The 27000-nt window shown below is 41.3% G+C and overlaps 1 protein-coding gene across 1 annotated transcript in view; it reads right to left on the bottom strand.

Annotated features, from left to right (window-relative positions):
• MSH4 (mutS homolog 4) overlaps positions 1–27000 on the bottom strand; it is a 67729-nt gene that overhangs the window by 21641 nt on the left and 19088 nt on the right. Inside the window, exons 4-16 of the mRNA XM_059727647.1 lie at positions 26653–26763; positions 24767–24882; positions 22574–22747; positions 20484–20656; positions 14600–14667; positions 11921–11995; positions 11450–11514; positions 10759–10928; positions 7357–7493; positions 6954–7057; positions 5283–5407; positions 637–837; positions 323–441 (exon numbers count right to left, since the gene is read on the bottom strand). Of these exons, the coding sequence (XP_059583630.1) occupies positions 323–441; positions 637–837; positions 5283–5407; positions 6954–7057; positions 7357–7493; positions 10759–10928; positions 11450–11514; positions 11921–11995; positions 14600–14667; positions 20484–20656; positions 22574–22747; positions 24767–24882; positions 26653–26763 (1638 nt within the window). The remainder of the gene's footprint in view (positions 1–322; positions 442–636; positions 838–5282; positions 5408–6953; positions 7058–7356; positions 7494–10758; positions 10929–11449; positions 11515–11920; positions 11996–14599; positions 14668–20483; positions 20657–22573; positions 22748–24766; positions 24883–26652; positions 26764–27000) is intronic.

Below are 27000 nucleotides of genomic sequence, written 5' to 3'. Positions count from 1 at the left end.
TCTTGCAATAGAAAGTCTCTCATAAGGAAGATTTTCCAGGTTAAGACCTCAAAGATCTTCTCCTGGAAGAGGCATGTTTCTCCTGGGAGAAATTCAGTGAAGCTGGGTTTGACCCATAAAGTCCTAAATGATCTGAATGTACACTCCATAACACAGGGAAGATAGATATGAAATGTGAGGGGGCTTTTACTGCATTTTTATTATATATAAACAACCTGCTTCAGTGGAAATGAAATATAGAATTATTAGCCAATGTAACCTGTAGCTGGCTAAATGTGAATTAGGCCCTGATACACAAAACACCTAAGCTTAGTACCTATACCTCTTTCATTTCCTTCATGAATGTTGATGCATTTGTTTCTATATCATCATCCATACCAATTCTAGTAAAAATTTGTTCAGCAATTCTAAAAGAAGAATAGTCTGCTGGAACATAAGAACCTACAAAATAAAGAGTACAAGATACTTTATATTATGATCAGTAGCAATATTATTGATAAAAACACCCTTATTTAATATTGATATAAAATCCCATCTTCTTTTTAGAAATGCATTTTACTGTTCATAATTAAAAGAATATCAATAAAAATAATACAAATAGCATGAAAGAGTACTTATCAGGTAACTACTGCTCACCAATCTGTGCCATAATTTGACATAGTGCAATCTGTTTTAGGTAAGTTGATTTTCCACTCATATTTGGTCCTGTGATAATGACAAAATTGCTGCCCTCTGTGAGATATGTATTATTAGGAATGGGTTTTTCCAGAGATATCTTTTCAAGAATAGGATGCCATCCCTGCTTGATTGCTAAGGTATCAGTGAATTCTGGGCGAACTAAACCGAAGTAAAAATGATAAAATATATATTAAGCATTGAACATATAGTATTTGCTTGCATCTAAGTTGAACCTGACTTTAAGATGGCCCCCTAATAATTAGATTCTACACATGGAAACTTTATAAATTTGTTATAATTTTCCAGGTATAGAATCTAATTATCAGACGGCTGTCTTGAATTCATCCCCCTTCCACTGCTACAGCAGTGCTTTGTCCTCTGTCATTCCCCAACTTCTTCCCTGTGCAGCCTTCCTGACCCCTGCCACTAACACCTCCCTACCCCCAGCTCCCCACAGCACCTCCCCTCCCCACTTATTCACAGAAGCTGCTTGGGTTCTATTCCCTCCTGGAGCACAGCACATGGAAGCTCAAACCCTGCCAGGCCATGCAGTGGTGTTGGCATTGACTGGATAGGCAGAGGACAGAGTTTTATTGTGCTTGGTGCCAGGAAGGAATCCAGCCCAAGCTGAAGCTGAGCTGTGCCTGACAATAAGAGGGAGGAAAGGGACAGAGGGGGTCAGAAGCTGTAGAGGGCAAGGAGACAAGGGAGCAGGAGGTCTGATTCTAGCTCCGACCTGGGCTCATAGCCAGACTCAGAGCCACAACAGCTGCTTGCCGCCCCACACCGCTCACCCTCTCGACTTTGTATGAAAATCTAAGATGAGTGGTTTTCTTCTCCCTTTCTGACTGAGGGAAAAACCCTCATCTTAAGATTTGAATAAATGTGGTGTGCATGTGTGTGTGTGGTATGTATGTGGGCTTCCACCTATTATGAAAAAAATGTTCAAATAAGTGTCACTCTTACAGAAGAAAGCAGAACTCCATGGACTTGATTCTGTTACTTTTACTTTTGTTAAAAATTATCTTACCACATGTGTAGTTCAGTAGTCAGTGGGGCTATTCACAAGGAAGGTACTATTCAATGTGAGTAAGGATGGCAGAAGGAGGATATTTCCATGTAAAAGACCTGGCTTATAGCTATCAAATCAGTAAGATAGTGCACTTGGGAAAACTAATGGACTGTTTTCCAGTGGAGATTGTCTTATATACAAGTCTTTATGATTTATTACAAAAAAGTAAAGTGCTGTCCAAACTCAAATTAATATTCAATGATTGCATTCAGCAACAAGTGACATAAGACATGAGTAATAAAGGAAAGAAAAATATGAGAAATGAGATTATAAAAGTAACTCATACACTAAAATGACACTCTATTTTAGCTTTATAGATGACTCAAGTATGAAAAGATAAAATACAAGTGTCATGAACTAAATCTGATACTATTATAAAGGAATATACAATATAAACACAGGGAACAGCCTTCCCTACGTTTTTATTAATATTTGCTGTCAATGAAGATCTGAGGAGTCTATCTACCTGCAACATTTCTGTTTGCTGTTGAGATTTTCTGTGTGCCTCTCTGATGAATTACCAAGTTCCAAATTCAAAATAGAATTTTTGCCCTCTGTATCTTTTTACCATTATCTTGGATTGAAATTCTAAGGAGTGTTAGCACAGGATCAACAAATGAAAGTCAATACCTTTGATGACTGTCCATTTAAATGGACCACCCTTGGACAAAGAGGTGGCCAACAGCAAGAGATAATGAGTTTTTCAGGTGTGAACTCCAGAGAACAGTTAACTAAGCTTATCAGAGAATTTTAATAATTTTAAAGGGCGGATTAGAGAGCTATCTGATAAAGGAGATTGGAAGAAACAGTATTACATAAGGCAACTAGGGAGAAAGAAAGCATCACAGATCAGGTTTATACTACAGTTTCAATGGTGTAACTATATAGGTGAGGTGAAAGACAAAAGAGCCATCCCCCAGCCCATACGTCTAATCCTGCTAAACCTCTGGTAGGAAGCGGCTATCGCAAGAAGGGTGCTTTTGTCAGTTCAGCTAATGACAGGAGATGATGCACCAAACTCTCATACTGCTTTCTCTGAGGAAGCTCTTCTGATTTGGCTGTGATGGCAAACATAGCAAGCCCAGAGTGTCTGAGGTGGGGAGCTTGAATGGAAAATCCTGGGCACTTCTTTGCCCTGGAGAGCAGCAACACATGGGGCAGCATCAGTGAGCCCACCAGCAGCAAAGGCTGGGCCAGCAGTGCAGTGGCTGCTGTTTTTGCATTTCTCCCCAATCTACAACTCAGGACCTGGGACTGCTGACCTAGTTGCCCACCTTTGGCTATGCTACTAGGAAAAGCAGATGGAACAGGTTATTCCATGTTCCAGAAAAGAAACCATATGCAGGATTTGAAATGGGAGGAAGAATCCTGGATTAGAGGTCTTTGAGGAAGCCGTGGCAATCATTTTTATTCTGTTCAGACTTGTCATTACTTCTTGTGCCAGTTAAACCATGACTAGCTTTTGAAACCCTTACAACTATGTAAAGGATTTCAGAACAGTAACTATGCACCTGTTTTGCCATCACATATCTCTGAAAAGGTGACCTGTAAACCCCAAGTGCCCACAAAGCTGGAGTTTTGGGCTAACTGGTGGCCCATGAATGTTAAAGTTGCTGCCTGCCAGGTTTGTTAGTGCAGCTGCCAGAGCCTACTGGTGCAGCTTCAGAATCCATAGGGTGAATGTGGCAGTGGGGTCCTACAGGAGGGTTGTGGCCCCCTTTACCGTGCCAAGTCGGCCCAAGGCTTCCTCAATTCTCGCCCACCACATCTTTGCTGTTTAGTGTAAAGTTGGGAGGCTGCCTATGACTCCCTGGGCACAGTTAGCCAGGACCTCTGTCCCCGTGTGTTCCGGGACCCCCGTGGGGTCTCCCGGGATGATGGGTGCTCCCCAGACACCCTAGCCTTATGGGCTATGCGTGGCTCCTACCAACCCCTAATACCACGCCCCAAGCTTCGCAGATGTACCAGACGTTGGACTGTCAACCTCAATGATTGCCCGCTCTCTCAGGCCTTCTCTGTATGCGTGCCCTCTCCTTCTAGGGCCTTCCCTAACGTCGCCCCGCTCGGGGCTCCTAGTGTACCCCTTTTCTGGGCTCTCTCTCTCTAATCTACTTCCTTTGGGGCTCTCGATATGCCCCCTCCGGGCTTTCCCTAAAATACATCCCTCCTCGGGACTCTTGTCCACTCTAGGACTTCTTATCGGGTCACCGGTCTGTTAGGCCCACTGCTCTGCTTCCCCTTTCCTAGACACTGTGCCGCTATCCCCTTTTTCCCGGGGTCACCGCAGCACCCTGTCCCTCAGGCTCATCACACTACTACCCCCTTTTTCCCAGGGTCACTGCAGCACCGCCCTTCTTCTGAGTTTTCCTGCAGTGCAGGCCTGTCACCGGGTCCGCCACGCCCGTCCTGGGCTTCTCAAATACTGTCCCTCTCTAGGGCTTCTCAAATACTGCCCGACTTGGGCCTCGCAATGGTCCCCTCTCTGGGACCTTCTGGGCCCCGCTGGGCTCCTTAATAATACTGCCCCCTTTTGGGGCTCTCTATGCCCACGCTGGGCTCTTAAAAGTGCCCCTCCCTGGGGCTGGGGTCTATGCACCCCCACAAATGACACCCTTACTGGCGTCAGAGTCCTCACGCTCCAACATGAGGCCCCTTTAAGGCTACTGCGCCCTTCCCAGGCGCTAGGGTCCCCCACTCCTATGGGGTCCCTATGAGGACACTGCACCCTCTTCAGGCGCTGAGGCCCCCCCCTCTGGGGTCCCTATCAGGCCTCCTCCAACCCCTACAGCCTCACCCAAACCTCCGGTGTAATACAAACATTAACTAAACAAAACACAAGCCTCCTGGCTGTAACTTAACTTAAGGCCACCTGGCTTCAACAACATAGCTCCTGCACCACAGAGCCACCATCCTTCAACCTGCTTGAGCAGTACTCGCATCTTAGCCCCATGACCTCCTGCCTCTATGGCTGCTGGCAGGGAACTGCCAGCCTGGCTTCAGCCCTGGGTTTTATGAGGGCCAGGCCCTGCCCCCTACAGGCAGCTGGCTCAGATTAGTTGCCCTGGCAACTCGCAGCTGTGCTCATTAGGTTCTGCCAGGGCTCTCTCCCTGGCAGTTTCTCCTCTCTAGGAGCAGGCACTGAGGTGCCCTGCGACAGTGAATGCTGTTGCTACTTAGCCCCCCATTCCCTTGCCCATCACCAAATTTGGAGTCTTTGGTCACTGTCGGTGACTAAAATTGGTGGCATAGAAAAAGAGGGGACATGAAGTAGTAGTGTTCATCCCCTAGGTTTTAAAACTCATGTTTATCATTAGCTGGGGGATTTGATGGGCAAGTTCCATTTTGGTGAAGGGACAGTAGTCAGATAGTCCATTGCAAGCAAAGTGTGTCAGAGAAGCTGGAGTAGGAGATACTGACTGGAGTCTACTTTTACCCAAGGAACCTAAAAGTCCCGGAACTCAGAACCCAAATACACTGGCCAACTAGGCCATGTTCACCAGAGCTTTGCAGAGTAACTAAGAAGGAAACTTACCATAGTCAGAAATAGTGCAGGTGTGGGCAAATGACAGCAGCATGTCCAGCATGGATACAGTGTCAGAAAGTTTGTACAGACAATGAATATGTTCATAGACCTCACTCAGTAGTTTACACACTATTCTGTAAGCAGATGGTTATTATTCAGTTCTGGTATATTAAATTTAATTGCCTTACATATTTTACAGAAATAATACAATTATTAGCTTAAACTGTTAACATGGTACTTAATAGCATGACAGGCACTTTCCAAATGAAAACCAGAAATATGGGCAAGTCTGTGAATTTCTGAATAACATATTAAATGGAGAAGGGAGGGAAATTATCAACCTCTAGGCTAATTCTGTTATCAAATTGTGGCTGTAACTCCCACTGGCTTGCAAGAGAGCTGTTTCTGCAGAACTGGTTCTCTAAAATACAGCTTGGGAATCAATAGTATCAATATTCAGAGTATGACTTTTCCGTTCCCTGAGTTCATGGATCAGGATAAATTCCAAGGAAAGGAACGGCCAAAATGGGCCATTTATTGTCTGTGCTAGCTTTACGGAATTGATAAATTTGCTGCATCTTTTATGTTAATAATACCCCTACAAACTGTTTAATATTTGTGATGAATAATAGGGCTGTATGAAGCTTCGGTTACTGATTCGATTCGGAAGAGATCTGGCCTGATTCAGCAGCCAAATCTCCAAATCTGAATCAAATCAGGAGACCCATTAATCTCTCCAAATCAAATTAGAAGCCTCTGATTCAATTTGGAGAGATTCGACAATTCTGCCAGACACAGCTTTACATGTTTTTTCTACATACCTCAAGGTACTAGGTGGCCCATGAACGCCGAGATGGTGGGGCGGATGGAGTGTCCCACGGGACTGTGGGGGGGACCCAGCATGCTCAACAGCAGATGAGGAAGTGGACCAGAAGCACTTCGGGTCCACTTTTGGGTCCGCCGCAGAGCATGCAAGGGACTCCCCCCCCATGTCTCCTCGCTTGGCGACTGGTTCGTCTTAGGTCGGGGGGGGCACTTGGGGTCCCCCCCATGGCTGATTGCTGAACCAGAGGGGCATGGGGTCCCCTGCACGCTCGGTGGTGGACCTGGAAGTAGACCAGAAGTACTTCCAGTCCATTTCCAGGTCTGCTGCCAAGCACACGGGGGGGTTTGCCTGCGCTCCTGTGGGATGCTCCATCCGCCCCACCATCTCAGCATTCACAAGCCACGCCTGGTACCTCAAGATATGTAGAAAAAACATATAAAGCTGTGTCTATGTCCAAATTGCTGGTTCACTGAATCAGAATTGAATCTTCAGATTCAGATTCGGCCAAATCGAATTGGGACAGTGATCCAAATCAGCAAATCGAATTGCTGTCCCCCAAATCGGGCCAAATCCGAATCTGAATCGAATATGGCCCACTTTGCACATCCCTAATGAATAACTTCTTTTTATGTATAAAACTTAATACATTTCAATCATGAGTTGATATAATATAATTTGGCCTTTTAATTTTCTCTCTCATGATGTGTACTTGCACTCTCTCCGTACAATGTTAGATTGCTCTTATAAATTACCATAATTTAACAAGTAAAACTGGTTAGAAAACTTTGTAATTACTTGTTAATGTGACAGAAATCAAGTTACCATAAATATTACAATGTTTGAAATAATCTTACAAGTAGGTCATGTGATAAATTTCTCTCAAAGACTCCTGGCACCTTTCATTCATTTTAATCACATCTGCTGAAGTAAAGCTATATGTATTTTTTATTTTCATAATCTGTAGAGAAATACCAAATAATCACAATTAACAATGGTTTCCAAAAAGCATAAAACATAATTACTTTACTGCAGTTTCCCTAAATCAGTATGCAAAAACAAGAAAATAAAATGAAATTATCAGAATGATAATACACCCTTAGAGCATTGCATATTATCTGACAATTGAATATTATGATATGTACAGAAATAATACACTATATAAAAGAACAAAATCAAATAAAGTCTAACCTAATTTACTTTCATTTAACTTCACTGGTCATTAATTTCATGACAAAGCATCTTTAGAAGAATATGTACCTTCGTGAATTCTGAAGGAAGCTGACCATTGGATAAAACTGCAGAGTCTGCATTCATCTGGATAAAAAATCCACGAGAAGAACTGAAACTTGTCTTCAAAGGGAGGTTATATTTTTCTGCAAGCTGTGCTATCATTCCTATTGCAATATGAGGGGAAAAAGCAGCTATAACTAAAACACTTTATAATGTATTATAAAACTTGTAATATCTAAACACTGAAGTCCAGTAAATCAGAATGCTTTGCTGGGACCTTGGAAGGAGCATTGTGTGGAGTTGAAAGGATTCAGATAACCATTTAAATAAGAGCTCTGACAGCACAGAACCAGTGGATACAAACTACCAGAAGAGAACTCTGGTACTCTTTTTAAAAGATTATTCATGTTATAATAATGTCTGAGAGATATCAAGGTTGGCTTTTCCCTCCACTAGGAAGAAAATTTTTCCAAAAAAATTAAGTTCAGATGGGTCTGCTTTTCAGCTAGTGATGTACTGTCCTGTGTTCTCAACAGGAATCTTAGATCTGGTATGCTGTCTTTTCCTGCTTGTGACTCTAAAACAGTCCAGAAGCACAGCAAATATGAGGAAATGAGAGTAAAGTTAGGGATGGAAATTACACACAAACCAATACAAATGGTTGGAAACTAGTTCAAATCTGCAACATAAGAGAAGTTCAATGCACAGAAACTGCTTTCAAAGTGGCCAAAACCAGTTTAAGATAAACCTGGATGAATGTCGTATCAGACTTAACTGATTTAGGTTAAATCAGTTTATTGAACTTCTGCTCCAGATCCCCTCCAGATTCAAGTTAAATCACAGTCCCAAAGCATCCCAGGATGCTTTGCACCTCCCTCACAAACCCTCCCCTTGCAGGGTGGGCAGGCTAGCCTTGGCCCATGCCATTTGCTCCAGCAGAGCAGGGAGGCATGCTCTAGTGCATGGGTAGAAAAAATACAGCCCACAGACCAGATCTGGCCCACCAGGCCATTCTATCCAACCCACGGGGCCCCTAAAAAATTTAGAAAATGAAGATTTATCTGCACATGGCTGTCTGTCAAAGATGACAGGAGGCAGCAGCAGTAGAACCAGAGGGAGCCGGTGGCAGGACTAAGCAGCTGCAGCAGCAAGGCCAGCCAGTCCCCACCCCGCCCCACCCACCCGGAAGCCTCTGCCTGGGATCCTAGGGCTGTTCCTGCCTCCCTGAGCCAGAGGGAAATTCAGATAAGAAGGGGAGGAGGTAGGGAAGGACTGCAGGCAATCACCTGTCCCTCAGGGCCAGGCCAGGCCAGCTCCTGCAGTCCTGGTACTGCACCCGGGAACCATCTGCTGCTGGAGCAGTTTGTGGGTGGAGAGGGAGGGGGGAAGGAGGAAATGGCTGCAGAAGGCAAGGGGAAGGGGCAGTGAGACTGCACGTGGAGCACAGCAACTGCTGGGTGGGAGTGTGGGGCCTGTGCCAGTACACCAGCACAGGCCCTGTGCTCCTGCCTAGCTTTTGTTGCACTCCCCACGCCCATTCGCTGTCACTCCCCCACCTCCTGCCGCAACCATTTCCCTGCTTTCTTGCCCATAGCTGCTGCCGCTCTAGCACCACGTGGTTCCCGGCTGCAGTCCCGGGCTGCAGGACTCAGCAGGAACTGGTCCAGCCCCTATTATTCTCAGTTGGCTCCATGCACTAACAGCTGGCCCGGTCCCGTTCTTGCTGCATTCTGCAGTCTCGGCCATGCATCTAGGACATGGCGCCAGAGCAGTGAGCGGGGGGGGGGGGGGGGGCGGAGGTTGAAGGCGGAACAGGGAAGCGGCATGAGAAGGGCAGCAGTGGCAGACAGGAGGGGGAAGCGGTGGTAAGCGGGAGCATGGGGCCCACATGCCCCAGAGCCAGGAACGGCAGGAGCATGGAGCCCAGGCTTGGAGGAACACTGGTGAGGGCTCTCCCTGCTGCAGGGGGAGCTGTGGGCAGGCTGTGGGCAAACCTTTCCTCTCCATGCATGCCAAAGCTCTCCTCAGCCACCCTCACCCCACACATTCATAGCCCTCCACAAAACCAATGCCTACCTACACCCCACACATCCACACACACCCACATGCTCCTCCACCCAACAGACACACATGTAAATAAGGACATTTAGAAAAAAAATGAAATTAATGAATTTTGTAGTATGTTTGATTTTTAGAATATAATTTGGTATTTTTCTGGTTCTGAGATGGCAAACCCCCTTGCTGAAAAGTGTACTTGGGGGGGGGGGAGGGACTTCTGGTGGCAAAGGTCAAGGGTTAGGGGGCAGGACTTCTGGTCCCAAGATGATGACCAGGTGGCGGGGCACCTATCAAGGGGCAGGGCTACCCTTGTGGCCCTCAATGGCTTGCCAAAACTCAGGAAGCAGTCTTCCAGCTGAAATAATTGCCTGCCTCTGCTCTAGTGCTCCCTGGCTTCTGGCCTGGGTCACTGTAGAACTGTGGCTGCATTTCTGGAATTAAAAATGAATGTCTGTTCACTTGCTCATCATTTCAATCTATGCATCTTAGACTAACCCGCAAAGACTGAATTGTTTCAGCTTTGGGCTTTTTGACTGCCTCTACTTAGCCTAGTTTTCAAAAGGAGGGCTACAGTGAAAGTAGACTGAAGAACCTATAAAGAGGAATGAAACTATCCATGTACTTTTCTTTGGATCTCAGAACTAAGGAAATTATGGCAAAATGAGGGGAAAAAACTAAATACTTACACTTTGTATACCACAGAGTGAACAGCCTAAGATAAAACGCTAACAGGAACCTCAAGATAATGGAAAATATATTATTAGTTCTTAAATTTGGATCTTCAGTTCATCACTCTTGCTAGCTAAAGTGTTAATCCATTTTATGATATCATTTGTTAACTGTCTGCTCAGAAAAATTACAGAAGCCATTCCAGGAGAAAAAAATACTCTTCACTTTTGGACTGTCATGTTCACAAAAGAATAGAAGCATTTTTCTAAAATGTCTATTGTTCACTTTAGCTTAAAGAACAAGATTCAGATGTAACTCACAAACAAAACAAAAACTGGTTAAAATATAAAGAACTCAGTACCTATCATTTGAAATGTAATAACTTTATATTGACAGTTGCAATTCTTTGAAATAATACTGTTTGAATACTTCTGACCAAATTTAGACCTGGCACATGTGGGTACCAAACTCACAGTGTTTATATACGTAGATTAAAATGTGATTAACATTATGGTATTTTTGACACACTAATTGCCAATTTCTACATTCTAATTTTCTTATCAAGGACACAATTTACATTAACATTGTCTTTTCCGCATTAGGAAATCAGCATAACACATTTTTATAAAATGTTATAGTTCTATGTAGCAGATAAAATGTATTTTGGAGTTTCTGTATATGAAAATATAAGCATAGAGATACCTGCTATATCATCCACTATCTCTGTGTATGTTCTACGAGCTATATCAAGGAATTCATTGATGTTTGGTCTTACAGCATAGCACTTCTGGGTCCTCATATTCAAGCAGCCTTTTGTGTATCTGGTATCATCATTAATGACTGTCTTAACTTTTTCAAGTATGATTCCAAACCTGCACCATTAATTACATCATTGATGGATTTAGCTATGCAATATTAAACAACAACATTATCGCCCAGAAATTACAAATAACTGAAGGCAGTACATGTTGGTAGTTCAAAATAAATATTAAAAACTGAATATATATTTTAAAATCTCAGAGCAACATATGGACACAGTGAACTATGAGTGAAATGTGCTACTATCTGAAGATAGATAGACATAACAATATGCAATTATTACTGGTGAGTCTGAGAAACTGAAATATTTTTAAACTGATTTTTTTTTCACAGAGTACTTGACTGTTTTAAGAACTTGTTTACCATTCACTCACCCAATTATTAAAACCAACTTTGTTTTTATCTTGAATTCTTACTGTATAAGTTGAAAAACTGAACTTCTAAAAACTTTACCAACTGCCTTTAAGAAGAACATAAAACAGGAGCTATAACTACAAATATTTAAAGATGAAATCCTATAGCCAGCCTAAGGAGACAGTTGGATATAAAATTCATGAAAATATCATCATAGTACCGTTTATCTTCCAGAGAACTGTAGTATGCTTTTAGCAAAGGTGTCTTGCAGCTTCGTAAGGCAGCCTATTCAAAATGAAAATATAGTACAGTTACAGATTTAAATGTATAAGCATTTTAAGTTTGTAAGGGATTTAGATTCACTTAGCCTTACTTGAGGTTGGGGTTATATGAAAAGAGCTCAAAAGGTCAGCAGGAATACATTTAAATTAACTATTTCTTATACAATCAAGAATTCAGTAACATTATGAATTTAATTTGTAAAGTATCGGATTCAACAATATTTAAAAAAGATTAATATAAAAATAAATTTAGAGGTACAGTACTCCTCTTATTTTTCGAGGATGTTACTGCAGTAACAACATACAGTTCCATGAAAGGTAAAGTAAATATAATACGTTAAATTGTGCAAAAATGAAAATCAACAGAAGGTTTGGATTTTATATGGATATAGTAACAGTCTGTAGTTCACCTTTAGAGGATCCACAAGCTCTAGGGTATGCTTCAAGTAGATTAAATTAGTTATTTTTGATTCAGCCGCTTTAACCTGTTGAAAAAATATTATCAATATAATAGGAATATACTTTAAAATAGCATACTTTCAAAACTATCATGAACTTTAAACACATTCTAAATGTGTCATTTCATAAATCACTGAATGTATGAAAAAACTGCTACCTGATTTTAGAAACAGGCTTTGAAACATTTGTAAACTTTCTATGTAACTATATTTTTAAAATACTTATTGTAAATGAGACATCTTACTCCAATGCTTCATTATATTTGTAGTCATATTTCAAGCCATTCTACCCAAATGGTGGAGGGCAGTTTGCAGCAAGGTCCAAAAAGCCAGGTGGCTCCTTCTGGCTCAGTGATTTACATTTCTCCCTCTGTTCGTGTGAATAATCTCAATGATTTGAGACATGCAGTCCCAATTAAAGGACTCAGATTTGACAGGGGTACTTGATACTTTACAACCTGTATTTGCAAATTGACAAGTACAATTACTACTAACACGGCTGAGTTTCTAAAATTCTTATCTCTGGGGTTGCCTTCAGTAGTCCCTGCTGTTTCTATCTCTCCTGGATTATAGGCATGATTAAGAAGCCTTATGTTATATATAATAATACAACACTATAAATATAAAATACTCAAATATGCAAAGCCCTTGGAGGGGACCCAGTAATGGCCATCCACTTCCTTGGAAGTAGGGTCACTGAAGCAATCATTCATTCAGTGCACTTATTTCACATGGAACATGAAGCAGTGGAGTGAGCTCCAAAACCATTTCACTGGGCTCTTTTTAATTCGTTACATTAAAGATCACTGTTTGTGTCTGTGGCAGGGCACTGTGTGTGCCTGCCACTTTAAGGGCCTGGAGCTGGCAGCCACCAGGTGCCTGACGAGGGCAGCCATTTTGGAGGCAAGGGCTGCCTATATAAACAGGGCAGTTTGGCTGCTGGGGGCCAGGCAGCAACAATTGCCTGGCTGGAGGGCTGCTGAGGTCATCTGGAGGTAAGGGAGGAGCTGTAGGGGATGGTAAGGAGGCTCCTGGTCCTGGGTATGACCTAAAGCTGCACCCTGCTGGGAGTGTGTGGCCTGGTGGGGCTCTCAGTGGCGCGGTAACAAAATTCTTATACTTCCTCTAATATCTGTGTGCGAAGTTGTATTACTACTGGCTCTTGCAGGTTATAAGCAGGGATCCTGGTTTTCTCCGATTTAAAAAAAAATTCCCAATTGACCTCGTTTGATGTCAAGGTGGTTCAAAATTAAATAGGCATCAGACAGGGTGGTGCATGATCTCTACTAAGTTTTGCAGTTGTTATTAACTGGAGCTTGAAATGCAGTGGCACAGTGAAGGTCTTTGCTGATGACATTGCAATGCTAGCAGGCAACACCAGAAGTATGTAATAGATGAGAAGTAGCTTTCAAAGGCAAGCAGAAAAGGTGGGCTTGAAAAACCCAAGAAAGACAAAACTTGTGTCTGCTTATAACCAGGGATCCTGGTTTTCTCTGCCTTAAACCCCACCCCCCATTTTCAGTTTAAAAAAAATAAAATAACCCCAAATCCACATTTTTCCTTGATTTAAAATGAAATACCATTTATATATATTATATAAACGGTGCTTCATTTAAATCCTAGAAAAATGTGAACTTAGGGTTAGCTTTTTTTTTTTTTAAATAGGGAAAACCAGGATCCCTGGTTATGAGTAGACACGAGTTCTGTCTTGCTTGGGTTTTTCAAGCCCAACTTTTCTGCTTGCCTTTGAAAGCTACTTCTCATCTATTACACACTGCTGGTGTTGCCTGCTAGCACTGCGATGTCATCAGCAAAGACCTTCACTGTGCCACTGCATTTCAAGCTCCAGTTAATAACTGCAAAACTTAGTAGAGATCATGCACCACCCTGTCTGATGCCTATTTAATTTTGAACCACACTGACATCATACTTTTCAGTTCAATGCAATATTCTGAGCCATCATCCAGAGCTTTAGTCTTGCCTAACCGCAAACTTATCTTCTGATGGTGAAGATGTCAGAAGAAGAACCACTAACACTAGGAGACCCAGAACATTGCCTGTGCATGGAGGCCTTTGGCACTAAAGACTACTCCTTTGGCAGCACCCCTTCTTCAAGGTTAAAGGTGAAACAATACACTCTTGGGCTGGGGGTCAAATGAGGTTCTGCTTGTAGGTCTGTAGGTTCTACAAACAGAACCCCATTTGACCCCCAGCCCAAGAGTGTATTGTTTCACCTTTAACCTTGAAGAGCTCTTCTGCTCACCACTAATGGGTTCATAAATCTATAACACTATTTTCCATTCTTTCTTAAGATGCAACCTTTTTTCTTACAATATATTACTACTTTGTAGATGCATGTTTACATGTTTCATACTCTATTAAGATTTCATAGATTTCTAGGGCTGGAAGAGACCTATTAGATCATCGAGTCCAACCCCTGCTCTGCCCAGGAAAGAGCACTGGCGTCAAATAACCCCAGCCAGATGCTTGTTTAATCTCTTTTTAAACGCCTCCAAGGTAGAGGAAAGCACCACCTCCCTTGGAAGTCATTCCATATTTTGGCAACTTTAACTGTAAAGATAACTGAATATTAAAGAATAATTGTTAAGGCAAATATATTTATAAACATACTGTGTCCTGCTTTGGGAGTTGTACTAAAACTGAAAGAAGTTGTTCGGTATCCAGAAATCTTGAAATAACTGTAAAACAAAATTAAATTAAAAAAAAAAAAGTTAGAAAATGAAGTGGAATGTAGTATTCTTTTATATAACTAAATTATTTTTTTCCAAAACAGACACAGAAAATTGCTTTTTAATATTTTGGTTTATTAATAATCACATTCTTCCTTCATTTTATTAAGGAAAACATGTTGACAAAGTATTATAATTGCATCTACCAAGAAGCTAGCTGTCAAAATAGTACACATTTACATAATTTTTACATATCCATAATCGCAAAACTTGAATACTTATTGGACACCATATTATGACTAATATAATCAACTCGGCCACATTCTCTTTATTAACAAAACTTGCAAAACATCTGCAATCTAAACAATGTTAATATCTTCCAATAAGGACAAAGGGTATAAACCTAATAAACACTACTGTTGCCAGGGAGCCTCTGTTCCTTGATCAATTACTTTACTTCACATATTAATCCAGAAAAAATGTCAGACAACATACAAAGCAGACAGTACTCAAGGGCCATAGGTTATCTGAAAACCCATAGCAACATTCTCTGGTTGAAAATCCCCATCCAAATAGAAAGCTCCAGCTATGACAGACAAGAGATAAACACAACTCCACAATTTCACAAGTTATATCCTCAGTAAGCCACCCCCCCCCCCCAAAATAAAATCTGCAAAAGAACAATCTTATCAGAAGGAATGGGAAGAAAATGCACTACATTACTAATTATACAACTACAATGACTGAAGGAGGAAGATAACCAGTGAGCAGTATTGAATTATTGAAGAGATGGAAAACTAAAAAACAGTGCAAAATAAAGATGAAAAAATCCCTCAAATCTGATTAATCCCTGCTATGTTCCAGTGCTTTAGAAGTGCTATGGGACTGAAGAAACAGCATTGCAAGGGACAGAGAGACAAGGAAGAAGACTAATTATAAAGCACCACAGTAAATCAGGAGGAAAACGCTACCTGAGATACACAACCAAGCAGAAGTAGCAGCCACTCTTCAAATGTTAGGCCAGTGGTTCTCAACCTTTTTTTAGACTGGAGGCACCCCTCAATAGATTCAAGACACCCCTTAGAAAATGCCAGCTCTTAGCTTTCACTATTTTTTTGACTGCAGAAAGATAATAGAGAGAAATTTCTGTTGCAAAGAGCTCAGAAAGACCACAACTTTAACACTATGGATTCATATTTGAAATCTCTGGGTTTATCCTGTGAATCATGTTTTGCGTACCTAGACAGTACTAAGATTTCATGGTACCCCATGGGAAGGAAGGTAAGTCATCCCAGGGTGCTGCTGAACTCTGGTTGAGAATCACTGAGTTAAGACATTAAGTTTTCTTGGAAGTCTTTGAAAAAATTATCAAGGCTTACATTTGTGAGAGCCCAGCAGGGCAAATTATGCTGAGGGAAAACCAGCACGGGTTTGTGGCGGGCAGATCGTGCCTGACCAATCTAGTCTCTTTCTATGACCAGGTTACGAAACGCCTGGACACAGAAGGAGGGGTGGATGCCGTATACTTAGACTTCAGGAAGGCCTTCGATACGGTATCCCACCCCATACTGGTGAACAAGTTAAGAGGCTGTGACTTAAATGACTATACAGGCCGGTGGGTGGCGAATTCGCTAGAGGGCCGCACCCAGAGAGTCGTGGTGGATGGGTCGATCTTGACCTGGAAGGGTGTGGGCAGTGGGGTCCCGCAGGGCTCGGTCCTTGGACCGATACTCTTTAATGTCTTCATCAGTGACTTGGACGAGGGAGTGAAATGTACTCTGTCCAAGTCTGCAGATGACACAAAGCTATGGGGAGATGTGGACACGCCAGAGGGCAGGGAACAGCTGCAGGCAGACCTGGACAGGTTGGACAAGTGGGCAGAAAACAACAGGATGCAGTTCAACAAGGAGAAATGCAAAGTGCTGCACCTAGGGAGGAAAAATGTCCAGCACACCTACAGCCTAGGGAATGACCTGCTGGGTGGCACAGAGGTGGAAAGGGATCTTGGAGTCCTAGTGGACTCCAAGATGAACATGAGCCGGCAGTTTGACGAAGCCATCAGAAAACCCAATGGCACTCTATTGTGCATCAGCAGATGCATGACAAATAGGTCCAAGGAGGTGATACTTCCCCTCTATCAGGCGCTGGTCAGACCGCAGTTGGAGTACTAAGTGCAATTCTGGGCGCCACACTTCAAGAAGGATGCGGATAACCTGGAGAGGGTCCAGAGAAGGGCCACTCGTATGGTTAAAGGCCTGCAGACCAAGCCCTACGAGGAGAGACTAGAGAAACTGGACCTTTTCAGCCTCCGCAAGAGAAGGTTGAGAGGCGACCTTGTGGCTGCCTTTAAGTTCATCACGGGGGCACAGAAGGGGATTGGTGAGTATTTATTCACCAAGGCGCCCCCAGGGGTTACAAGAAACAATGGCCACAAGCTAGCAGAGAGCAGATTTAGATTGGACATTAGGAAGAACTTCACAGTTCGAGTGGCGAAGGTCTGGAACGGGCTCCCAAGGAAGATGGTGCTCTCCCCTACCCTGGGGGTCTTCAAGAGGAGGTTAGCTTATGCAGGGGGTCGGACTCGATGATCTATTGAGGTCCCTTCTGACCCTAACATCTATGAATATGAAAGTCATGTTACAATTCCTAGAAGCTGAGCTACAGATGCAACAGTATATTTCCAAACCCATCTTTATCATTATTAGGAACACAGAACTGAAAAAGGCCATCAAGTACCCAGCTATTCATAAACTGATCAGACCTTACATTAAGTTTCTCATCCTCACTACTTCTACTACTAGAATGCTCCAGAATCTCATTGCTCTGATGTTTAGACACTTTCTTCTAATTTCCTGCCTAAGCTTACTCACGGGCAGTTTATTTCTCTGTTCTTGGATCAATATTTACCTTCAACTTATACAGTTATTCCCTGCCTTATGTTTACCCTCCTACTGTAGCCCTACAACAGACAAAAGTTACTGACAAAATGGACAAAAAGACAAAAATGATAATGCTTCCCACCTTTTTTTTTTTTTTTTTTTTTTTTTGCACAGCTAAACAAGACAAAAAACACTTTATTCCCCTGATCATCCTAATAGCCCTGTTCCAGTTAGAATTCACCTTAACTGGACACTGCATTTCAAATAAGGTGTTACTATAAGGGTGTGCAAAATGGGCCATATTCAATTCGGATTTGGCCTGAATTGGGGACAGTGATTCAATTAGTTGATTTGGATCACTGTCCCGATTTGATTCATCTGAATCTGAAGCTTCTATGTTGATTCAGAGAATCAGCGATTTGGCCATAGACACAGTTGCAAATGTTTTTTCTACATATGTCGAGGTACCAGGCATGGCTCATGAATGCTGCGATGCTGGGGTGGATGGAACATCCCACAGGAGCACAGATGGCCACTCTGCATGCTCGGTGGTGAACCTGGAAGTGGACCAGAAGTAATTCCAATCCACTCCCAGGTCTGTCGCCAAGCACACCTGGGGGTTCCCCCACGCCCCCCACTCTGGCTTGGCGATCAGCCACAGGGGGACCCCAGGTGCCCCCCCAGACCCAGGAGGCACCAGTCACCGAGCTGAGGGGAGCATGGAGGGACCCGGAAGTGGACCAGAAGTGCTTCTAGTCCACATCCAGGTTGCTGAGCACACTGGGGATCCCGCCCCCCACCACCACGCTCCTGTGGGACGCTCCATCTGCCCCACCATCTCAACATTCATGAGCCGCCTGCTATCTTGAGATATGCAGAAAAAACGCTTAAAGCTATGTCTATGTCCGAATAGTCAAATCTTTCCGAATCTCTCTGAATTGATTTGGAAGCTTCCGATTCAATTCAGAGAGATTAAAGGGTCTCCTGATTCAGTTCAGATTTGGAGATTCACCAACCAAATCTGGCCGACTATCCATCAAATTGAATCGGCGACCAAAGCTTTGCATACCCCTATGTCACTACGATTTCATACAATACTATTAATGTTTTCAGATTTCTTTGGAAATACTTCACTGAGACATAATAACATTGTATTTGCCTCTTTTATTGCTGCATCATACTGGTTGCTCCTAGTAATTGGTGTGTTCAGGTCCTCATTCTTCTCAGTCATTGCCAATTAATGAGCTCCTAATGTTTAGCAGAAATTCTTAGTATTAGAGCTCAAGGGCATGACTTGGCATTTTGCACCAATGAATTTCATTCCCTTCCTACTACTCTAATCCTCAACTTCATCCAGGTCTTCTTATGCACTATCCTGGTCCCCCTCTGTTTTGACAATGCCTCCTAACTTTGTGTCATCAGTACATTTTATCAACACTCACCTTTTTATTAGGAGGGAAGTAGCATAGTAGTAAAATAAGAGTGGGTAGATCAAGTTATAACTGGATAAATGTACTCTAGGTTTCAGGAAAAGGAAAGTGAGATATGAAGGCTGATGGGCTGGTGCTTTTATATACTAATTGTGATTGACCACTTTTTTGCTTCTTGTTAGGGAGTGACATAACTGTCAAAATCTTTTCTGTTGGAGACTGGGAATTAAATAAAGACTGAAAAATTACAAGCCACTATTCTAGTTATTTGTGATGCTGGAACTATTGTGAAACATTCTTCTTTCAAATACTGTATATGCAATATTTAAATTCTAAATGTAAAGGATATTCATGCTAGAGTCACACTGAAGATCTGCCAAATTTGATAGATTAACATATGTTCTGAGATGACTGCATGTCATCCAATATTTTTATACTGTAAATGTTGTGAAAAGATACATTCTGACCAAGAGCAACACTCCATTTAGCCAACCTCCCAACCCAACCCACCCCCCTAAGCTTACTTATCATATTTACTTGAATACAAGATAAGCTCCCCATTTAACAATGTAAAAAAATGTTCCTTGTCTTATATTCAAGTATGATGAGATGGGAGGGCAAGCAGCTACTACAGCTCTGGCTGTAGCCCTAAGTACATGCTCCTTACTCTAGGCTGCAGCAGGGATAGAGCCTTCTAGAGTGGGAGCTGAAGCAAGGATAAGTGGAGGGGGGTGTTTTGGAAGGAGGGGGTACTAAGACGCAGGTGGGGCAAGCACAAAGGGAGGGCTGAGGTAGTGGGGAGGCAGGCACAAGTATAGGGGGGCAGACAGGCAGCAGAGGGCAAGGTGAGGAGGAGCAAAGGGCAAGGAACAAGCCCCACCACTGGGGGATGTCTTAAATTCAGGGTCATCTTGGATTCAGGCAAATATGGTATATCATTCAAAACCAGATAAAAAGATTAACATTTTATAGCAAATTTGGCTATACTAACTTTTGCTACTTAGCTTCATGTATGTTTACACACAATGGGCTTCCTGAGTTTTATGCCAAAAATGAGAAGATACATAGTTTATAAACATTCAAATTACATTACAGATGCCTTTGTTTATTAGTGATAACATTCTACATATTTTTTGCAAAATTCTGCTCCAACATAATATGTGCCTAATTAAAGAGCTAATGGCCCTAATCAAAATTTTTTTAAAATGCCATTGGTTCATCTATTTCTTATCCAATTTCCTAGAGAAGTTTACCTTTTTCTTGATCATTTAACTGAAAATTGTAACAAAACAAAGTTAGATAATAACAACATGTGAACTATCACTTCACAGACTCAAAAAACTTTACAATTTACTTTAAAATCCATGACAAATATATCACAAAACATGTTTTTTGTATATTATTATTATTATTATTATTAATAATAATAATAGTGTCTAAAGTAATTAGTAAAAATATTTTAACTTTGGTTTTTTGCCCCCCCCCCCAAGTATTTAAAAATAAAATGTATTATTACCTTCCTGAAGACTAAAAAACAGTTCCTCATCCTGGAGTAGTTCCTGGACACAATCCAGTCTTGTGTTAATTGTTTCTGCATCAACCAGAGGCTCCAAGATATTGGACCTAAGTCTTCGGCTTCCACCTGGAGTTTTAGTATAATTTAGAATTCCAAAAAGTGTGTGTCTGTTCCTTTAAAAACAATACAAATTTAAAAAACAAAATTTCACAAAGGTACATGATAACTCCTGACATTTTCTAATTCAATTATCTTACAAATTTACAGATGCATCAACCATGACATGAAAGGCAGTTTAAACCCTGAGGTTTAAGAACTTGACAATTATATCCTCACTGCTGTAAAAAGATGTCTCGCCTGCAGTCCATTCCTTTCTCTTCTTCCCTTTTTGTTTTTTGAATGTCCACAAGGTTAACACTGAGTACTAAATAAGTAAAGGATGTTTCTTCACAAAAATAGGTTTCAAAATTCAAATAAACTGCTGAAGTGGATTAGCTCCATCTCCTGGCCCCATGTCACTTCCACAGACAACCAAAAGAAGGTTCTGGTTGTGCTGCTATCCTCACATGAGAACAAGTGGCAGAGAGCATATACATGGCCTCAAAGATCACAGTGAAAGAAATAAGGACAAGGGCAGCCTCATGCAGTGGTTAGTGAAGAGGACTGGGATATAATACCAGGAGGAATCAGGGCCAAAGGCAGGGACCAGAAGCAGACACCTAAGGGTCGCAGATGAAGCCAAGGGCCAGAAGTCAAGGCAGAGAGGAATCAATGTCAGAGAGAATGAGACCAGACATATCAGGGCCTCTAGTCAGTCAGCCCAGGCAGGGCTGAACTCTTAAGCTTCCTCACTTGACCTTGATCCCAGAGGCAATGCAACTGCCCCAGTTCTCTGTAACTAGATTGGTTGCTAAGAGTGCCACTTAGCCCTTTTAAGCACACCTGCAGCCTCAGGTTGCAGGCCCACTTTGATAGCCTCTGTCTGCTCTGGTGATCCTTATGTTCACTGATCTCTATGATTCTCCTGGCTCACTCAGCTTCAACTTTCCCTGACCCTTTGCATGTGGCTCTCTAATTTTCCTGGTTTTAATCTCTGCTTGTACCCTGGACTGCAGCTCTTGGCTCTCCCACTTAGCTCACCTGGAAATTAGCCATGAGTTTTCTTTCTCCAGACCCTGACCTGATGCCCTGGTAACCTGTACCCCCACCTAGCTGATTTCCTTGTTGCCCTTCAGGGCCTAGCCACATACATCTTGGTTGACCCCTCACAACAGGCAGTCAAGAGCTGAAGACAGGGATCAAGAGACAAGTAAAAGGTTATGCACCAGGAACAGGAGTCAGGAAATAAGCCAAAGACCTGGAGAAGAGCTTCCAGTAACCACTACAGGTTTCAGTGTTGACCAGTCAAGGAGCAACTGCAGAAGCTGCTCTTAATAGTAGATGTTTTGCTCCCAGCAGCCAATATGCATCTGGCTGCACTGGAGGCATCATGGCACTGGCTGGGCCAGCAGCATAACTGCTACTATTTTTGCACCCTGCCCACAGAGCTTGGGGATGATAGCCTGGTGTCCGGAGCCACTTTGTTATATTACTGAGTCTCACAACTATTTCTTCTTTCAGGCTTGTTTTGTCTTGTGTCTTGGGTAAGGGAGATAAGACCTAGGAATGGTAAAGCATAGACACCATCTTTAAAGATTTTTTTTGTCTAAATATTACTTCTAGATTATCAAAATATATTTACCAATTGTATTGGTCAAGTCTGCCATTTATTTGAGACTGGTACACCACACACACTATGCTATTCTCTATTTTTGAGGTTTTATATCCTTTTTTTCCTACCATTAATAGGATTTTCTGATGTACGTGGAAAAAACTCTGAGGTAAAAACTACAAATTTTGTACTAAATTGTATTTCATTTCTCTATTAAAATTATTTAAAATCAGCCTTGCATAGGATGTAATTACTCTTAAAGAGGGACCAAAATTAACTATCAACTTTTTGTGTCTTGACAGACATAACCCACAATATAGTGCATTATAAATCTATAAGAGGGGAAAAACTGAATTAGTACAACACAAAATGACCTTACCGAGAATCTCTATTATTAGTTACTAGTTCAAGGTTTTGGGCTGATGATGAATCTATCATAGCTGTTTGTTCACTTCCCTGGAAACAAACTTTGAGTGACTTAGGAGCATAAACTGAATTTTGAATAAATTCAACATATTTTAGTAAAGCTGCCACAGCTGCTAGACAGTAATACCTGAAAGAGTAATAATATATTGAGTATTAAATATTTCTACATAACCAGAACAGAAAACACACACATACACACAGGGAAAGTATATGAAGGAGCAAGTTTTCTCCAAGTAGTTTTGTTTCACTCTAAGAATTATGTTCACAGCTTTTGGCTTATTGACTAACATGGGTTGAGAGTAGTATATAAGCAGTATAGTCCAGGTACAAATCTTTAGTAGTGCAAGTACATTTTTGTACAGGGACTATGTTCAATATGCATATAACATAAGGTTGCCTTGTATACACATGAGTACTGTGCATATGCAAATAAGGAAGTGCAATTCAACATGTACACTATTAAAATCCAACCAAGTACTTACCATATTTACTTGAATATAAGATTAGTTTTTTTGCCCTAATCAGCATGGGAAGAAGGCTCCTCATCTTACATTCATATACAAGGAAACCTCATTAAATGCAATGTCTATCATTAAACTACTGCCAAAAGCAGCATGTGCAGTATGGAAACCAACTATGAAGTTGATTAAATGCAGCGTTGGCACTGCACATGACTATAAAACACATGGCCTACATTGGGCAAACATACTGATGGGAACCTGTTTTTTCGTTTGTTTCTGTTTTTTTTCATGTGCGGCTCTGAAACAAAAGGGGAGGGGGCTCCCTCCACAGGGAACTGGCATCAGGCCTGGAGATACTATAATACTAGGCAGGCACCGGGAGGGCCAGAGCCAGCTCTGACACTCTCCCTTTGGTGCCAAAAATGTTAAAGCTCCAGATGACAAAGTTTGAGGCACAAGGAAATATAGAAGACCTAAGCAAGTGAATATATAATAGGGGTGGGGTGAGGATAGGGGTGTGGATATAAGTAAGTTACATATGGAACATGCAGCCAACTAAGCCCACAGGTGAGGGGGTGGGAAGGGGGAAAAGGTAGGGATAGGGACACAAGGCTTATACAGCAAAGAATATATAGGAGACAGCACACAACATTATCTTAGCCAAAAAGGTTGAGGCATACACCACAAGGATAGGTTAGTGCAGTGAGATATGAATGAGATTTATGGTAGTTCCCATTGTGCTCAATCCCTCTCAGCACCAACTCTTTTTAAAGTCATGATGAGCCACTACATAGAATAGATTTCAACTTCCTCTTCACTCCTACAGCTGAATCGTGCCTTACTTTTCCATTTCCAATTATTCCTGTTTCTTCAACAGCTTTAAATGCCTGTCAAACATCACCAAATAGAGCACCAAACAGTTCATCCAGAAACCCTCTGTCACCCTCTCTTTCAGCCTGTCATATATTAGTGTGGCCCCACCCTCCATGTGGTAGAGCCAGACCAGGTTGCTCTATGCCTCATCTGCATATACATTTTTGGAGGACCCCAGGACTCGTGACAAGAATACCCAGTTCCAGTCATGAGTGGGAGAGCTAATTAGCACACGGATGCTTTGTGGGAGATATCCAGAGTACAAACACATACTGAACAATGCTGAGCTGTGGGGTTACCATGGCTTAAAACACTGTTGACTCTGCTAAGACCCAGCCCAATACACTACATGGTAAATCCTAAGCCTTATGTCTTTTGGATTAATATCATGCATATTTTTGGTTAAGATCACGTGACATGGGACATCTGAACCCCAAGTTATGTGGACCTGGGATTTGCATGTAGGATGCCTGTCTGGATTTCGGGAGTATTGAAAACCACAAACCAATGGGTCTGGATGGGAGCATATTTGTCCCGTGGTAGAGCCACATGGACTTGACCACTGAGTTCTGCTCAGTCAAATTTTGGAATGTGATTATTAGGCTTTAAGACATCAACAGATTTCTTAATTAAACACATGGATACATGGGAAATGTTTGCTTATTAGTTAAAAGCTAACTATATTGATACATCCTAAATTTCATGGATGGCTGTAGTGACAAGTGACAAGCCACTGGCTGCTTCATTGAAACTATAAAAACTTTTAAAGCCTCTTATTTGATAATATTACTTTTTTCTTAAATTAAACATACTTGGACTGAACTTCCATTAGGACAGTACTGAATTCAGATGCACACAACTGTTCAATGTGTTCCAACCCCTTTGTCTCATTGAAGTATTTTCTTTGGACAGTAGAAAAAGTCACATTCTAAAACAATAATAATAAAAGAGTCTCAGATGCTATAGAAAATTGTTAGTATATTTCATTCTGTTATTCTATAGATTTTTCTAGAGATGTATTATTCAAAGGACATTTTCCCATTGATGATTAAGAAGCAAATTGTTTAAATATTTGGTCTAAACTATTACAATATGATCAGTCAGCAGTTCTATTATGTCAGCTCTACATACTGCAAGTGTAATGATTCTCAATTAGGGTTATGCAGCAGCCTTCCATGCCTTGAGATCCTTTCAAGGGTGCTACGGAGTGTCACAATCTTAGGGCTATTAAGTGTGCAAATATGGTTCTCAAGATAAACCCAGAGATTTCAAATATGAATCCACAGTGCTAAAAAAATTCTGAGCTGCTCTAATCTTTCTAGGTTCTCTGCAATGGAAGAATTATACGATTATTTTTCTGTAGTTAACAATTGAATGAAAACTAAAACCTGGCATTTTCTGCAGGTGCCTTGAGTCTAAAAAAAAAAAAGGCTGAGAACCTCTGTGCTAATGTAACCAACACAAACAGTGTTTGACTTCATTTACCTCTAGGAACTGGTCCGCATAAAAAGATTTGAACCTGTTAGTTGCCAACTAACAAAAAGCCTTTCTTGCTTAAGCAGCAGAGATTCACACTGGGTTCAATTCCCCACTGACAAACTAGTTAGAACATATTTTTACACTACCACAGCATTATGGCTGCAGTAAGTAGTATGACAAGCTACCACCTACCATAATTGGAATGAACAGTAGTCATCAAACCTTGAAATGGTACATAAAGAATAACTGAGTGCAGGATGAATTCCTGGAGCCATGCATGGGAATCAGGGCACAATGAGGAATTTATGAGGTTGGGAAGGCTTCTTAGACGAGGAAACCACTTATTAATGGGGACAAAGCAGCAAATACACTCATATAGGAGTGTGAGGCCAGGTTAGTCTTACTAGAACAGATATAGTTAAAAATTAAAAGAACATTTTCTAGCTTTAATAAAGATTAGAAGCTTTAAAACAGCACTTTTTTCCATCTGTCCTGTTTCCTTTTACAAAAAAAATGTTTCTCTCTGTGCTTTTATTCAGTTTGTTAGCCAAGCTGCGCACCCTCGGCTCTTCCTGATTGGCTGCCTAGCACAAAAAGCTAATACATTAAAAAGTCAAATGAAAAATAAGCATGTATCAAAATTTTAGCAAATTGTTTGACAGTATTCTCTGGTATAGAATGTAGACATTGACAATAACCAATGTCTGGGGTCATAAGGTATAGAATTTTGGGGAAGTTCTTAGCAACAGATAGTAAAATATATATTTAAAGGTGTTTTCAGTGAAAAAACAAGGGTAAATTTGACATATCTTTCTTTTGTTACTCCCTATCAAAAGTGTCTTCCCCCCTGGGTCACTGGGGTCAGAACTCAATGAAGATCTACTTAAGTAACTGAGGCAAAACACTGATTTAATTTTCCTATCTTTGCATCTTCAAGTGGTCTGCAAATTTATTGAAAATATTTCTATGCTGCAAATTCCAAGGCTTCTGCTTTAATCAGTGCTCATTTTATCTATTAGGTAGGATTAGATCGAGGCTATGGAAGTAGCATAGATATAATCCCTTATAGTGGCATGGATCGGCCTGAAAGCATACAAGAACACCTAACTGCAATTAAGGCTTTTAAAAAGTTATAAAAGACCATCACAAATTAGCAACTATACAAAAATAGTCACACTGGAGTCCTTTAAAAATTAAATGAAGTCTAGGAAAAGACTACCTTGAAATTATCTGTTATCAAACTGAACAATTTTGTTGCATTTCCTGCATCACAGGCAGTATTTGACATTATTATTTCTAGTGGTGTTAAAATCTTGAGCTTAGTGACAACCTGAAAAAATTAAAACATCATCCATTAAAAAATGTTAGAACTCTCTAAGTATATTTTTGCAAACATTAACTAATCCACTGTTGAATTCTATACTCTTTGTAAATACAAGTCAATTCTACTTTCCAAAAAGAAGATTTAACTTTCAGCTGATTCCTCTAATACTGAAGGAAAAGAATGTCATTAAAATTCTTAAAATTTAGGTAAACAATTTGCAGAATAATTAATCTCGTGTCATGA

The sequence above is a fragment of the Alligator mississippiensis genome, chromosome 5, assembly GCF_030867095.1.
Source record: "Alligator mississippiensis isolate rAllMis1 chromosome 5, rAllMis1, whole genome shotgun sequence".
NCBI classification, from domain to species: Eukaryota; Metazoa; Chordata; order Crocodylia; family Alligatoridae; genus Alligator; species Alligator mississippiensis.
Note: the sequence above shows the minus strand (reverse complement) of the source record. Positions and strands in the feature narration are given on the sequence as shown.